The following is a 17,875-nucleotide window of genomic DNA, read 5'->3' as shown; positions in this document are numbered from 1 at the left end:
TTCGCGGATTTTCGTCTATCGCGGGGGGTTCTGGAACGTAACCCCCGCGATAAACGAGGGATCACTGTATATATATATATCTATATATATATATCTATATATATATATATATATTTATATATAACTGTGAGAAATAGTAGAAACTCCACAGTACGAGCAGGGCGTCTCATTTGCATTGAATAAATAATCGGGAGATTGAATAAGACGCGGACGTAGCTTCAGGGCTTCGATCTTTAATTCGACAAGCTTTCGACCAACAAAGGTCTTCTTCTGAGTCAGCCCCAAGTTCGACGGAAGCCCCAAGTTCATCTTCATCACGCAAGTTGTAGTATTGAAGAGCCGGGGCTCTTGCTTGATACGGACGAAATGACGGGCAAGACACAAACTCTGTGTATGACTGTGTATATATATATATATATATATATATATATATATACACAGTCATGTGAAAAAGTAAGTACACCCCATGTAAAGTTCTGACTTTTACAACATATTTCAACATACAGCTATTTGATCTTCATTTCAACAATATTGATAGATAAAGGTGATATAATATAACAAATATCATGAAACATTTACATTTTGTAGTCCATTGTATAATTTAAATAAACATAAATGCAAATTTCGCATGTCGAATAAGTCAGTACACCCCGACATTTATCACTACTTGAAATACCTAAAATTAGAATCAGGTGCACCAGCTCAGGTTCAAATGATGGGAACATCGTTAGAGAGGATCTTGGAGGAACCTGTCTTATTTAATCCTCAGACATTTAGTTTGGTTTGCTCTTTGTTGTTGAAGTGTGCGGCGTCACCATGCCTAGATCAAAAGAGCTCTCTGAGGCCTTTAGAAAGAAGGTTATAGATGCCTACGAGTCTGGGAAGGGATTTAAAAAGATCTCTAAACAATTTGAAATCAATCATTCGACTGTCCGGAAGATCATCTACAAGTGGAGAAGATTCCAAACAACTGTCATCTTGTTCAGGCCAGGCCGCCCCAGCAAGTTCAGCCCGAGAGCAGACCGCAAGATGCTGAAAGAAGTCTCTAAGAACCCCCAGAATGTCATCACGGGACCGACAGATAGCTCTTGCCACTGTTTATGTCAAAGTGCACGAGTCTACCATTAGAAAGAGGCTGCACAAATTTGATCTACATGGGAGGTGTGCCAGGAGGAATCCTTTGCTGTCCAGAAAGAACATCAGGGCAAGACTAAAGTTTGCCAATGAACACCTTGGCAAAGACCAGCACTTCTGGAACAATGTGCTCTGGACAGATGAGTCAAAAGTAGAGCTATTTGGCCACAGTACCAGAAGACATGTTTGGCGAAAACCAAAGACAGCATTTGACCACAAGAACCTGATACCAACTGTAAAGCATGGTGGTGGAAATATTATGGTTTGGGGCAGCTTTGCTGCATCAGGGCCTGGGCAGATCACCATCATAGAATCCACTATGAATTCTTCATTGTACCAGAAGATGCTTGAGGATAATGTGAGGCCATCGGTCAGAAAGTTGAAGCTCAACCGAAGGTGGACCTTGCAACATGACAATTAACCTAAACATACCAGTAAATCCACCAAGGAATGGCTGAAAAGAAAGAAATGGAGGGTTCTGGAATGGCCAAGTCAAAACCCGGATCTAAATCCCATCGAGAGGTTGTGGGGGGATTTGAAACGAGCTGTGCATGCAAGAAACCCCTCAAACATCGCACAGCTGAAAGCATTCTGCATGGAGTAGTGGGCAAAAATTTCTCCCAGTCAATGTCAGAGACTGGTAGACAGTTATAAGAAATGCCTACTTAAGGTTGTTTCTGCCAAAGGGGGCAGGCAATACCACCTATTAGAGCCAAGGGTGTACTTACTTTTTCCACATGCAAAATTTGCATTTATGTTTATTTAAATTATACAATGGACTACAAAATGTAAATGTTTCATGATATTTGTTATATTATATCACCTTTATCTCTCAATATTGTTGAAATGAAGATCAAATAGCTGTATGTTGAAATATGTTGAAAAAGTCAAAACTTTACATGGGGTGTACTTACTTTTTCACGTGACTGTATATTTATGGGGGAAGGGGAGGGGAATGGGGAGAAGAGGGGGGGGGGGAAGTACCCGGCATTGCCGGGCGGGGAAGAGGAGGCGAGGGGAACGGGGGAGGGGAGGGGGGGGGGAGTACCCGGCATTCCGTGTATAAACGTGAGGGAGAAGAGGGGAAGAGGGGAGGAGGGGGGGGAGGGGGAGGGGGAAGAGGAGGGCAGGGGAACGGGGGGAGGAGAGGGGGGGAGGGGAGAAGAGGGGGGGGAAGTACCCGGCATTGCCGGGCGGGAAGAGGAGGGGAGGGGAACGGGGGGGAGGGGAGGGGGGGGAGGGGAGAAGAGGGGGGGGGGAAGTACCCGGCATTGCCGGGCGGGGAAGAGGAGGGGAGGGGAACGGGGGGGAGGGCGCGCGGGAGGGGAGGGGGGTGGCAGGGGGGAGGGCGCGCGAATCGTCGAATCAGCGTGCTGCTCTGCCATCGATTCAGATTCCGTATATAATATTCCTCGCTGAAAGAAAATATGGATCTAAAGATGAAAGAAAAAAAAAACCTATGTGATGTGAATGGCAATGTTCCTCGCTGAAATGTGAAAAAACGCAATCGCGCGGCAAAGAACATCACTTGATCGCTCTGAGCGATCGATTGCAGCTCTGCGTGATCGATTGCAACTCTGCGTCGTGTCGTGGGCGTGGCCAACGTGGCCTCATGCTCCCAGGTGATTGGCTAACTCGAGCTCGAGAGAGCCATATTGCGCTACGTTATGGCAAAAAATATGGATCTAAAGATGAAAGGGAAAAAAACCTATGTGGTGTGAATGGCAATATTCCTCGCTGAAATGTGAAAAAACGGAATCGATTTTCGCTCTGAAATACGTGCGAACGCGTAACTGAGTTACTGGCGCCAAGGAACATCACGTGATCGCTCTGAGCGAATCAGCGCGCTGCTCTGCCATTCTGGTCATAATATGCCTCGCTGAAATGCGCTGAGGTAAAAATATGGTTTAAAAATATTATGAAATAAATTTTTAGGTCGACCATGTTCTTCCCAGGCTCAATGGCCATGTTTGTGCCAAATATCAAGTACGTGAGCCTCTCTGTTTAGGAGTCTACCGGTAACATTACACACACACACACACACACACACACACACACACACACACACACACACACACACACACACACTGTGTTTTATATATATAGATGGACATAGACCATAAACCATAGACAATAGCTGAACTCTCCATCCTTCTCCTCCCTTACCCCACTATTATCATGGATGTTACCACAACCAAAGGAAAGAAAGTGAAAAGAGGGAAAATGAAAACAAGAGATGAAAACCTCAGAGATAAATAAATAGAAGAAAACCACCTCGTGTTCAGCTGCTTCTTGCCGGTGAAAAAATTGTGCCATCTCGTGTCAATGCTGGGAGAAATTGAATATCGTATGGTCAATATCCGGCATCCTGCTCTGTTTGCTAAGTGAGCTGCCTGTGGATTGCATGTTCATCATTATGCTTCCTAACACTGAATGCTATATTAATGTACTGTGAGAATGTTCTCAGTTTACCACCTTTTAGAGGCCATTTTTCCCCGCAAAGCGGGGGTTGGCCTTTTTCGGGCACCGTGGTTGTTGTTGATTTTGTTGGTCCCTTTTTTTTGAAGCAATGTTTTACGGCCGGATGCCCTTTTCAGTTTACTTTATCCAATTCCAGCCTCCTTTTGCATAAACTTAACTGGATAAATTAGCAGTTACCCCAATATCCTTTGTATATGACACACCTTGTGACCCGTTTATATGTCGTCATTTTAAAAAACCTGGTTGTGAAATGTGCCGTCTTACAACAGCATGCTGAAATCATATGGCCACAATGACTTATCTTATGACTTATCAGGGTTGTTCAAGGACTCTTCCATTTATTATGTACCAGAAAATAGGTGATTACGCACCTTGAACAATCATCTAAAACTCAACCAAACCCAACAACAAATACTGACTTCATCGGATTTTTAAATATATTTTATCCAAACGCGCACAAAAGATTTTCGGCAATGCCGAGTAGAACAGAAATTTCGACAAAAATTCTGTTTCTGAGAGATGCTGCATAAACACCATGCACGTGCGGAAGTATTTGTGGAAGTGTTGTCACAGGGCCTGTAGACTGTTGCTGATCCACCATGTTCGGACATGCCTTGCCTTAGAAATGGGGTTTTCTTCTGGAATAGAACCATATTCTTCCGAAACCAGAATACCGTGCAGTGAAGCAGAGCTAAAGAATGTTCAATACTGCATGTACTTCAGAAGAACAAAGTGACAGTGTGGAGGAGAACACGGGCATGCGAATCCGAACATTGTAAAGACATGCCGACAGTACGGGAACATGCGTGTTGCCGAGACTGGGATTTACTATTAACTCCATGATAAATTGAACTAAAAACGACTGTTCGTTCCCGTAGTTGAGTTCCTTTGTAAGTCTCGTTCCTGTGGTCGAGAACAGTAAACCCGGACGTGTTAGTTGATCTTTTCATCAGTTTATTGTCCCCCGTCGCACCGCGGAGCGAAAGGGGGACTATGGTTTTCCCCTCCGTCCGTGCGGGCGTGCGTGCGTAAGCGAAGGAACGCATTCGAATTTGGTGTGTGGGTGCAACCCACGTCAAAATCCAAGATGGCCACCACCATGTATGTCTGATGCCATGTGTGTCTGAACCTTGTGAGCTGATTATCTTGAAAAATAAGCGAAGTCCCAACTTCTAATCTGGTGTGTGGGTGTATCTCGGCATAAGGAAGAACGCTATTGAAAATTGGGTCGCCACGTCAAAATCCAAGATGGCCGCCGCCATGTATGTCTGAACCTTGTGAGATGAATATCTTGAAAAATAAGCGAAGTACCAACTTATAATCTGTTGTGTGGGTGTATCTCGGCATAAGGAAGAACGCTATTGAAAATTGGGTCGCCATGTCAAAATCCAAGATGGCCGCCTTGCGTCCTCCACTTTGTCAACTCGCATCACTTCACCGACGGGGGACCGAGGCGTAACGCTTGTTGATGTGGAATGGGTTGGGTGAATTGGCACCTGATACCTTGCAGACTATTGCAAAGCCACTTCATTGCTAACTCTTTCTTCCCTGGATATTAATCAGCACCTGAGATCTGGAAAAAGCTCTTAATTAAAATTAATCATCACTCTCCTCTTTCATTGACACAGCCGTGCGCCTGATACTCTGGCATCGTACTTCCTGTTCTAGCACTGCGACGTCACATTCTCATGAAATCTCGCTCTCGCGATAGCCCATTCATGGCGAACATTATCTTTGGATTCACGATCTTTATTGCTCAATATGTATTAAAATACGATATGATGTTAAAAGTAAAATTTCAGGGAAAATGAAAGAAGAGGTATTTTTTTCCTCCTGATTAATGGATTTTCATCCAAAATCTGGATTTAGTTTTGCTTTAATGTCGACAATTTGTTTTTGACTATGTTGTAGTTGCATAGTAATTGCTCTGGTTAGCTATGTTTCCAGAAGCTTTGAGTCAACTCTCAAATATCGCTTTCAGCTGGATTTGAACCCATAATTTTCGGAAGGTCATTTCAGTGTTTTCACCACTAGGCCACGACCTTGTATTGCAACACACCGTGTTACTCTGAAGGTGTTAAGCTGGCTGTTATTTTTGCTTGGACATATTTTCTCAAATAGGAATTGATCTTTAGCTTGATACCCTGGATAATTTTACCCCAATGCTTACAAGGTCTTTGTGTTTCTGTGTTGTTCATATTTGTCAAGTCGTTCGAGGGGGGAAAAGGAAAATAGTTCGTACCTGCAATTTCAGAATCCATTAATTGTTCCCCTCGCCAGAGGAGAGGGTGTTGCATTTGAGTCAGTTTGTTTGTCTGTACGTCTGTTTGTCTGTTTGTCCGCACAAAAGAAATATGATTTTCTCTGCAATTCATGGTCCGATTGACAGGAAATTCTCACCATTGGTGCACCTCCTCCTGTCGAATTGTGTTTTGATAATTATGACGTCATATGTCACATGGTACGGCGCCATTTGGGAAAACCGAAAAAAAATTCACCTCTACATCTCCGAAAGCGCTGCATAGAAAAAAATTGAGACAGCTCATTGTAAAGAACTCTCCATGTGGAATAATATATGTTAATGATGATGTCATAGGTGCCTCCATTATGACGTCATCATTGGACAAATACAAAACTTCATCCGATCACCATGAAATTTCTTGAGCGTCATCTTGGGATAAATTGGTGGATAAAAAAAATGATGACGTCATCGGTCACGTGGTTTGGCCGCCATATTTGTTTCAACACAAAAGCTTTAAAAACCACTAAAAACGTCCTGGTGAGGGTCTGCAATCTTTCTTGTTCTTTCTCTGCTATTGAAAGAAAGTAACACAGTTGTTTCACAAGGGAACTCGTTGCAAAAGTTGTTTGTTGGTTACATATACTTATTATTTGTCTTGTCCCAAAGGCTCCTGTCAGTCTATGTGACTGACTGTGTGTGTGTCCGCATCTATATATTTCTGCTTTAAAAATGGTTTATTTGCACCCACTTGTCTGATCGATTTGAAACTTAAGCACAGAAAGCACTCCCCATGGAGAATATTTTATTTCTAACAATGATGACATAAGTCACATGGTATGTCAGCCATATTGGATTAAAGGACAAAAAAAATGGACATTTTCTCCGAAATCACTCCACAAAAAAAATTGAAAGTTGGCATATGTCATCAACTCCCCATGGGTAATATAGGGTGAAAATTATTGTCATTGGTGAAGTGTTATTTCAGTCATAAGTGTTTGAATTGAAATCCTTACCCAAAAAATCTGAGACTTCATACATCTGATATATGACCTGATTGGATAATTAAATTTATGATGTCATCGGTCACATGGTATGGCAGCCATATTGCATTGAAGGAAAACAAATTGGTCATAATTTTCTCAAAAACTGCTTAACTAAAAAAATTGAAACTTGGCAGATGTCATCAACTATGAAATCCTTTTCATAATCCTCTAGCAGCGATGTTCATTGACTTCATTCATATGTGAGGAATCTTACTTGGCTTGGTCATATTTGATTTTGAGAGTTTACTCTGCCACCAAATGATGCTGCTACCACGAGTTTATTTTACAATTATAAATGGTCCTGATATGAAGGAACACATTTTCCATGTTTTACATGTTCCCCTTGCAGTTGCCAGGTCTATTCTACTGACTTTTTGTTTGTAGTTTGTAATGCTCTGAACATCAAGTTTATTTGAGGGTGATGCAAGAACATGATAAGATGTCCACTTTACATTTTGCTGCTGTGTTGTTGTCGTCGAGGAGCTATTGGCGAATATGCCCATTATTCTCGTCACGTGTCCATTGGTTTGGGTGAAATAATACTCAAATAACCATGTCTCCTATTTATTTTATTACAGCGTTTCCGGACCACAGTATACCGACGGTACAACGACTTTGTCACTTTCCAGGAGATGCTGCTGCAACGTTTTCCATACCGACTTGTACCATCTCTACCCCCCAAAAAAATGCTCCGGGGTGAGAATTTAAATAGAAAATTTGAAAGAATTCTTATCGAACATTCCATTGGAATTACACCAAAGGTGTCCCCCCCCCCCCCCTTCCCATGCCTCTCCCCCAAAGCCCTCTCCCTCCCACAGTTCTCTCGATGTCTCCATGTCTCTCGGTCCCTGCTCTCAAATGTTGTGTTTGTGTCCTTCCCCCTCTCTCCCCATCTTGTCTACCGCTCCCGATGTTATTTGTTTTGTGTGTCTGTTTGTCTTTCTGTGTGATTAATGTTCGCTCTTTCACGAGCCTCGATCTTGTATACAAAAAAAAAAAGAAAAAGAAAAAAAAAAAAAAGAAGAAGGTTTATACGGGGTGAGAATGTAAAATAAAGAAAATTAATCTTGCACTTTAACAAAAGATCACATATGAAAGCCAATTTAAACTAAAAAAAGGTGTCTGCAGGTTGTAATGAAAAGTTCCACAAATTATGGGAGTACTTCGAGAAAGCACTTACACCTAAGGTATTGTGTCTTATTTTGGATGTAGTTATGAGAGTTAACCTGGTGTTGGCTTAGTGGTTAGGGTGCCGGCTTGGGATCCTAGGATCCTGGGTTTGAATCCCGGTCGATCACTGAATGAACGTTAGGTGGGTTGACTCAGCCTGTCATCCTTCCGAGGTCGGCAAATTGAGTACCAGTTCACTGGTAGTTCCCTGTTTGTCGCAAGAGGTCACTTACAGGGTTTGCGGCAGGAAGGGCATCCGGCCATAAAACATTGCTGCAAAAAGGGGACCACGGTGCCCAAATAAGGCCAACCTCTGCTCCGCGGCGAAAAATGGCCTCCAAACGTATGAGAGTAGTTTAGCAGATAAAATGAGATTATTCCTAAGCTGATGCAAGATCATCAATGTAAAAAGGGGTGAGGCCATAAATTAATGCACAGGTGAGGAGAACTTTCATAGCACTTTATTTTATCTTGAATGATTGTTTTTATTCATTTATTTATTTCGATTTTCAGTTATGTCCATCTGTAATGGGATTTTTCATTAAAACAAGACCGAAGGTCTAACAGCGGCGTAGCTGGGCTTGTTTGATACTTTAGTTGAAGAGAATAGTATGACCTGGGTGGGGATACCAGTTAGCAAATCATGTAAGTATTCAATTATTTTGAGTACTCTAAGTCTCTAAACTGTCTGTCATCATGGAAGTGAAGAGATTGCATTGAGACGCTGGTTTATTACTTGCTGGAATAGATTCATAGATTCCGAATAAATTCTGGAATAGATTCCGGATAGAAATTCCGGAATAGATTCCGGCAAGTATGTTGGTTGGTTGGTTGGTTTGTCTGTCTGTCTGTTTGTGCGCAGTACTACGTCTACATTGTTGCACATAGCATCACCATACTTTACACACATATATTGCCTTGCCCTGGAATAGACTGTGCCTTGATTTGAATACATACCTTGATTGATTACAACAGCAATTAATAAAAACGTATTATAATTAGAAACTCGCTGCGGGGTTTGCCTAGTCACCGCGCCCTCTAGCGGCAAAAATATATCAAAATGGCGCGGGCGAGCTGAACTGTCTATAAATTTTATGATTTTTGTCCGATATTGTTGAAATACTGCTTGTGATACCTCACAGGGGAAGAATAAGTACATTCACAGGGGAAGAATAAGAATAAGTACATAAGATAAAAAAAATACATTCCGGCAAGTCCTCGGTCTCTGACCGATTTTTCATTCTATATGTTGGTCAGTTAGTCATTATTAAACACTATCAAAGGGACCTCAGCACCATCCCGACACACACCACTGTGTGTGTTACGGATTGAGGTGTTTTACGGTGACCGGAGTGCAAATCCTGCCACCAACCTCCTTGAGAGAGGACCCAGTGAGTTGGTACTCATTTTGCCGACCTCGGAAGGATGACAGGCTGAGTCAACCCACCTGGTGTTAATTCAACAGCTGACTGGGATACAACCTCAGGACCCTAGGATCCCAAGCCCTCCGCCCTAATCGTGAAGCCAACACCAGGCTTAGTGTGGAGGCAGTCATAAGAAATGCTTCAATGTTTGAAGAGCCCTTAATCAAAGTTTTAATTATATATGATTTGGGGGGCATGCACCCCCCCTCCTACCCCCATCATATATCATCACCCTGTTGTCATAATTTCAGTTCCCTCCAATCATCAAGTGTGATAATTTTCCCCAACCAGGTATATGACGTAATATATGGGCGTTCCCTAAAGGGTGTTGAAAGAAACATTACTGGCAAAGCCAAATGGGATTACATTCTACCTTTCAGAAGAGTAATTGTCGGCTATAAAACTCACCCAATATGTCGGATAAATATGTGAGGGACATACATACATACGAAGAGTTCAGGCGCAAAAACCGATAAACGCCATTTTTGATGAAACTGAACTATGTTTACCGAAGTATATGTTTCAATACCTCCGTTTCAGTAGGCAAATCATTTTCTCCCAAAACCCGATCGCGTCCACGTGTTTTAAGATACAACCCATGTCATTTTGATGGGTTTCACCTGGAATGCACAGCAGAAAATCTTGATTTTCTCATTTCAGCAAAAATGGATATATCTGTTTTTGCATCTGAACTCTTCATTATTTTTTACATACGGAGAGACAAACGCTGTAAACACAGGAACCAAACGCAGTAAAAAATCGTTTGTTTAATCACGAATTTGCCAGTTCTAAAAGCGTCTTTGCGAGTTCGAAGAAGAGGAAGAAGTGCTAATGTATGGTTTATTCACACAACAGTTTAAACGGAAACATTTATTATTCTATGACAGTATAAAACCTTTAGAAGGACACGGAATGAGCATACAAAAATACATATAATGTGGTGATATTTTGCGGAGCAATAGAAAAATAAATTAAACTACACAGAAGGAACCACAAACAACAACAACCACAGCCACGATAACAATCGAGTGTTATAAAAAATCTTTATTTTCACGTGTTTTACTTCATGTGTTTCACGTGTTTGTTTGTGTTTCACATTGAATGAAAAACGTAAAGGTAGAGCATGCAGATTGTGATACGACAGGTTCAACAATATGTCCGACCTGAACGGTATAGGAATCAAAATGGCGGTGTGTGGAGTCGGCCATCGTACCGCTGTAATGACATCACATCACCCCTGTCATGTGACCAGATCCTTAGCTCTGATTGGTGTACGTTTAAGGGGACATACATATATTAAAAAATTCCCTTTTTAAAGGCCATTTTCCTTGCTAGAGCAGGGGTTAGCCTTGCGGGCTCCATGACAATCATCATGGTTCCCTTTTTGAGGTCATGTTTTTATGGCTGGATGCCCTTTCTGGTGCCAACCCTTTATTCGCCTCTTTCTACATGCAGGGATACAGTGTACCTATTTTAAACCGGGCACACACCGGCACATTCATCCCAGCAAGCTGGTACTTAATTTGCCGACCTCGGAAGGATGACAGGCTGAGTCAACCCCCCTGGCGTTAATTCAGCGATCGGCCGGGATTCGAACCCAGGATCCTAGGATCCCAAGCCGGCACCCTAACCGCTAAACCAACACCAGGCACTCAATTGTTAAGAATAACTGATAAATTCTCTTTTCCGGATTCAGATCTTCACCAACATTGAATCGCTTCTTCCTGCTCACACACTCAACCTGTCCACCAAGTTTCATCCAGCTTTCCAGACGTTGTGCTATATATCGTTTTTGGCTCCATATCTCAATGGTGAAGAATCACTTAAAAAAAAAATATATATTCTCATATCCGGACGTGGATCCGGATCTTCACCAAAATCGAATCAATTCGCTCTTGTCACACACCCAACTAGTTTCTAAATCAACTAGACTCGAGTCAACTTTACTAGAATCAACTCAACTACATCCACTAGTTTCGGCTGAATCTGTCCATAATTTTTTGCGATTTCCTGCTCACAGCCAGATAAACAAATAGACAGGGGTGAAAACATAACCTCTGTCCACCTTTGGTGGCGGAAGTAATGAGTTCAACAACTCCGAAACTTTAAATGTGTATTTTCCAACTATTGCCTAAAACCTGATAAGTTTATGCCAAGCTTCCGATCAAAGCTGTTCACACAAACTTTAATGGCACATACACTTCCTCTGTGGACATTACAGATATTGCGTAATGCTGCCAATGTGCCTTAATGAGACGGTGGATGAACCTCAAGTACCAGAATAAAGTTATGTTTGGAGTATTTTTAAAATTTATCTGGAATATTTAGAATACCGTGTTATGATCAACACCGGAGGCTTGTTCGACATCACTCCATAACTGAGGTGCATATTGCAGCAGGATGACAGGGAACTGGTGTTGCATAACTCTGTTTCAATCATGATGGCAGCTGCCAACAATTTGACAATGTTCATTATGTTAAATAAAACAGCAGATGGTGGGCTGGATGAAGATCATTGTGCAACTTGGTTATGCATGGAATGCATCCAAAATATCTTATTTTCAAGTGATTGTGTGTTTGTACGTAATTCTTTCATGGCCGAATCGTAGCACCTAGACTCCCCAAATTTTGGGTGTAGGTATTTCAGAATTTGGGCAAGGTTTTGCAGAATAAGCAGAATAATTGTGGGCAGAATAAGCTGTCCTGACACCCCGGCCTCCCTTCCCCCTCTCCCCCACCGCACAAGGAAATTCACTGTCTATGTTTATGTAGGTCTGAAAATCATAGAAAAACATGGCTGGGCCATGGCTGGCCATGGCCAAACTCCACCAAACTTTGTATACGTGCTGGAGGTACCGAGGATAAAGTCATGTACACCCCCCACCCCCCTCTGTGAGGGTGGGAAGCCCCTCTGCCCCCCACCACAACCCTCCGCTGATGAGGCACCCCCCTGCCCCCCACCACAACCCTCCGCTGACGATGCAATCCTCCATGTTTGTGTGTGTGTATGTACAAAAATCATAGAAAAATCAGAATGGCACTCTTCAAAGTAGACCCATATGTCTCTGCCCACATTATTACATAATTGTACACCGCTCCTTTCCTATGCCATCTTTAGGCATTGCAAATCGTCATTGCCGGGCACCAAAGGGGGCTCGGCAGTGACGCACGCTGAAAGAGAGTACTCAGTTTTCACTCTGGTTTCTTGTTTGTTTGTTTGTTTGTTTTCTTTCTTGGTTGTCCGGACGATATCTCAGCCATCCTTTGAGCTAGGAAGCTGAAATTTCGGCACAGTAGTGAGCAAGTCCTTTGTCAAATACGGTATTTTTTGTTTTTTGAATAATCAATTAATTGAGGAGTTATTTAATTATTAGCGTTTAATTAAGTACTTATTTAATTAATTAAATTTCATTTCTCTTCTGACCATTATTAACTCAGGCACCTTTTGAGTTAGGAAGCTGATATTTGGACATGCCAATGACCAGGTGATTTGGCTGCAAAGGATATTTTTGATTTATTAATTAATCAATTAATCGATTAATTATTTAATTATTCGATTAATGACAAAAAATTTTTTTTTTTTAAAGTTACAGATTCTGATGAAATAGTGGTAGTTTATGTGTTCTCTGACCAAATTGATTAATAATTTAATTTTTTTATGATTATTATTTATTTATTTTCATTATTAATCATTTATTTATTTTCTTTCTCATTTGGCCAATATCTCAGGCACCTTTTGAGCTGGGAAGCTAATATTTGGACATGAGTGACCAAGTGATGTGGCTATCAAGGATATTTTTGATTTATTGATTAATCATTTCATCTATTAAGTATTTATTGATTAATCGATTAATTATTTATTGAGTAATCAATTAATTATTTAATTTTTTATAAATGACTTATTTAATTAAATTTCTAAAAGATACATCTTCGGATGAAGCACTAGTGGTTTAGTTATGCGATTAGCCAATTGATTATGAAAATATTTTGTGATAATCTTTTATTGATTTTAATTATACAATTAATCATTTCAATTAGTGTACACCTCCCCCTCCCAAAGCAGCCTCAATGAGCTGCACTGCGGTACTGCCGGGCGCCGGAGGCGCCCCGGCAATGCCGCGCTGCAGTATATTTAATTATTTGGCATGGGGCGGTGTACTTTGAATGTATGTGTACTTGTTTTAATACTTGTTTAAAAAAAATTGATTTCAATACATTCAGCTTTTCTTCTTCTTTTTTTGTATACAAGATCGAGGCTCGTGTAAGAGCTAACATTGATCACAAAAAGACAAACTGACACATAAAACATGAGATAAAGGGAGTGGGAGAGAGAGGGAAGCACACAAGTACAACATTTGAGAGCAGGGACATCGGGAGATCTGTGGGAGGGAGAGGGGAATGTTCTCATGAGCTGTTCTCAGACATTAGTTTTATCTGATACAATCTCTGACCTATAATGTTGAAACTGAATCGGTTCATCTTTGAATCATTACACATACTTCCACCAAATTTGGTTAAAATCCCATCACCAGTTCACAAGTTAGCACAGTAACAACATTTTTACTGAGCGGGGCCTTGGACCTCTTGACCCCATTAATTGTACACCGCTCCTTTCCTATGCCATCTCCAGGCATTGCAAATCGTCATTGCCGGGCACCAAAGGGGGCTCGGCAGTGACGCACGCTGAAAGAGAGTACTCAGTTTTCACTCTGGTTTCTTGTTTGTTGTACACCGCTCCTTTCCTATGCCATCTCCAGGCATTGCAAATCGTCATTGCCGGGCACCAAAGGGGGCTCGGCAGTGACGCACGCTGAAAGAGAGTACTCAGTTTTCACTCTGGTTTCTTGTTGTACACCGCTCCTTTCCTATGCCATCTCCAGGCATTGCAAATCGTCATTGCCGGGCACCAAAGGGGGCTCGGCAGTGACGCACGCTGAAAGAGAGTACTCAGTTTTCACTCTGGTTTCTTGTTTGTTTGTTTGTTTGTTTGTCCGGGCGATATCTCAGCCATCCTTTGAGCTAGGAAGCTGAAATTTCGGCACAATAGTGAGCAAGTCCTTTGTCAAAAACGGTATTTTTTGTTTTTTGATTAATCAATTAATTGATGAGTTATTTAATTATTAGCGATTAATTAAGTACTTATTTAATTAATTAAATTTCATTTCTCTTCTGACCATTAACTCAGGCACCTTTTGAGTTAGGAAGCTGATATTTGGACATGCCAATGACCAGGTGATTTGGCTGCAAAGGCTATTTTTGATTTATTAATTAATCAATGAATCAATTAATCGATTAATTATTTAATGATTTGATTAATGTCAAAAAAATTTTTTTTTTTAAAGTTACAGATTCTGATGAAATTGTGGTGGTTTATGTGTTCTCTGACCGAATTGATTAATAATTTAATTTTTTTATGATTACTATTTATTTATTTTCATTATTAATCATTTATTTATCTTCTTTCTCATTTGGCCTCTAAAGGTGGCCTCTAAAGGTGGTTTTTTTCTCATTTGGCCAATATCTCAGGCACCTTTTGAGCTCAGAAGCTAATATTTGGACATGAGTGACCAGGTGATGTGGCTATGAAGGATATTTTTGATTTATTGATTTATCAATTAATCAATGTATCGATTAATTTATTTAATTATTCGATGAATTACTAAAAAAAAATATTTTTCCCCCAATTACAGATTCTGATGAAATGGTGGTGGTTTATGTGTTCTGTGACCGAATTGATTGATAATTTAATTTTTTAATGATTATTATTTATTTATTTTCATTATTAATCATTTATTTATTTTCTTTCTCATTTGGCCAATATCTCAGGCATCTTTTGAGCTGGGAAGCTAATATTTGGACATGACAATGACCAAGTGATGTGGCTATCAAGGACATTTTTGATTAATCATTTCATCGATTCATTATTTATTGATTAATCGATGAATTACTTATTGATTAATCAATTAATTATTTATTTTTTTATTAATGACTTATTTGATTAAATTTCTAAAAGATACATCTTCGGATGAAGCACAAGTGGTTTTGTTATGGTATTAGCCAATTGATTAAGAAAATATTTTGTGATAATCTTTTATTGATTTTAATTATACAATTAATCAATCAATTAGATGTACATCTCTCCCTCCCAATGCAGCCTCTATGAGCTGCACTGCGGTATTGCCGGGCGCCGGAGGTGCCCCGGCAATGCCGCGCTGCAGCATATTTAATTATTTGGCATGGGGCGGTGTACTTTGAATGTATGTGTACTTGTTTTCTTTCTTTCTTTCTTGGTTGTCCGGACGATATCTCAGCCATCCTTTGAGCTAGGAAGCTGAAATTTCGGCACAGTAGTGAGCAAGTCCTTTGTCAAATACGGTATTTTTTGTTTTTTGAATAATCAATTAATTGAGGAGTTATTTAATTATTAGCGTTTAATTAAGTACTTATTTAATTAATTAAATTTCATTTCTCTTCTGACCATTATTAACTCAGGCACCTTTTGAGTTAGGAAGCTGATATTTGGACATGCCAATGACCAGGTGATTTGGCTGCAAAGGATATTTTTGATTTATTAATTAATCAATTAATCGATTAATTATTTAATTATTCGATTAATGACAAAAAAATTTTTTTTTTTAAAGTTACAGATTCTGATGAAATAGTGGTAGTTTATGTGTTCTCTGACCAAATTGATTAATAATTTAATTTTTTTATGATTATTATTTATTTATTTTCATTATTAATCATTTATTTATTTTCTTTCTCATTTGGCCAATATCTCAGGCACCTTTTGAGCTGGGAAGCTAATATTTGGACATGAGTGACCAAGTGATGTGGCTATCAAGGATATTTTTGATTTATTGATTAATCATTTCATCTATTAATTATTTATTGATTAATCGATTAATTATTTATTGAGTAATCAATTAATTATTTAATTTTTTATAAATGACTTATTTAATTAAATTTCTAAAAGATACATCTTCGGATGAAGCACTAGTGGTTTAGTTATGCGATTAGCCAATTGATTATGAAAATATTTTGTGATAATCTTTTATTGATTTTAATTATACAATTAATCAATCAATTAGTGTACACCTCTCCCTCCCAATGCAGCCTCAATGAGCTGCACTGCGGTATTGCCGGGCGCCGGAGGCGCCCCGGCAATGCCGCGCTGCAGCATATTTAATTATTTGGCATGGGGCGGTGTACTTTGAATGTATGTGTACTTGTTGTACACCGCTCCTTTCCTATGCCATCTCCAGGCATTGCAAATCGTCATTGCCGGGCACCAAAGGGGGCTCGGCAGTGACGCACGCTGAAAGAGAGTACTCAGTTTTCACTCTGGTTTCTTGTTTTCTTTCTTGGTTGTCCGGACGATATCTCAGCCATCCTTTGAGCTAGGAAGCTGAAATTTCGGCACAGTCGTGAGCAAGTCCTTTGTCAAATACGGTATTTTTTGTTTTTTGAATAATCAATTAATTGAGGAGTTATTTAATTATTAGCGTTTAATTAAGTACTTATTTAATTAATTAAATTTCATTTCTCTTCTGACCATTATTAACTCAGGCACCTTTTGAGTTAGGAAGCTGATATTTGGACATGCCAATGACCAGGTGATTTGGCTGCAAAGGATATTTTTGATTTATTAATTAATCAATTAATCGATTAATTATTTAATTATTCGATTAATGACCCAAAAAAATTTTTTTTTTAAGTTACAGATTCTGATGAAATAGTGGTAGTTTATGTGTTCTCTGACCAAATTGGTTACCAATTTAATTTTTTTATGATTATTATTTATTTATTTTCATTATTAATCATTTATTTATTTTCTTTCTCATTTGGCCAATATCTCAGGCACCTTTTGAGCTGGGAAGCTAATATTTGGACATAAGTGACCAAGTGATGTGGCTATCAAGGATATTTTTGATTTATTGATTAATCATTTCATCTATTAATTATTTATTGATTAATCGATTAATTATTTATTGAGTAATCAATTAATTATTTAATTTTTTATAAATGACTTATTTAATTAAATTTCTAAAAGATACATCTTCGGATGAAGCACTAGTGGTTTAGTTATGCGATTAGCCAATTGATTATGAAAATATTTTGTGATAATCTTTTATTGATTTTAATTATACAATTAATCAATCAATTAGTGTACACCTCTCCCTCCCAATGCAGCCTTAATGAGCTGCACTGCGGTATTGCCGGGCGCCGGAGGCGCCCCGGCAATGCCGCGCTGCAGCATATTTAATTATTTGGCATGGGGCGGTGTACTTTGAATGTATGTGTACTTGTTTGTTTTCTTTCTTGGTTGTCCGGACGATATCTCAGCCATCCTTTGAGCTAGGAAGCTGAAATTTCGGCAC

At 39.8% G+C, this 17,875-nt stretch overlaps 1 protein-coding gene across 2 annotated transcripts in view; it reads left to right on the top strand.

Annotated features, from left to right (window-relative positions):
• The window catches only part of SNX8 (sorting nexin 8), a 107,771-nt gene that overhangs the window by 27,313 nt on the left and 62,583 nt on the right, over nt 1–17,875 (top strand). For both annotated transcript variants that reach the window (XM_078774217.1, XM_078774216.1), the window contains exon 5: nt 7,479–7,596. In XM_078774217.1, the coding sequence (XP_078630343.1) occupies nt 7,479–7,596 (118 nt within the window). The remainder of the gene's footprint in view (nt 1–7,478; nt 7,597–17,875) is intronic.

This window comes from Myxine glutinosa, chromosome 3 (genome assembly GCF_964187855.1).
Source record: "Myxine glutinosa chromosome 3, kmMyxGlut1.1, whole genome shotgun sequence".
Taxonomy (NCBI): domain Eukaryota; kingdom Metazoa; phylum Chordata; class Myxini; order Myxiniformes; family Myxinidae; genus Myxine; species Myxine glutinosa.
The sequence above is the reverse complement of the archived record's forward strand: the minus strand, read 5'-3'. Positions and strand labels throughout refer to the sequence as shown.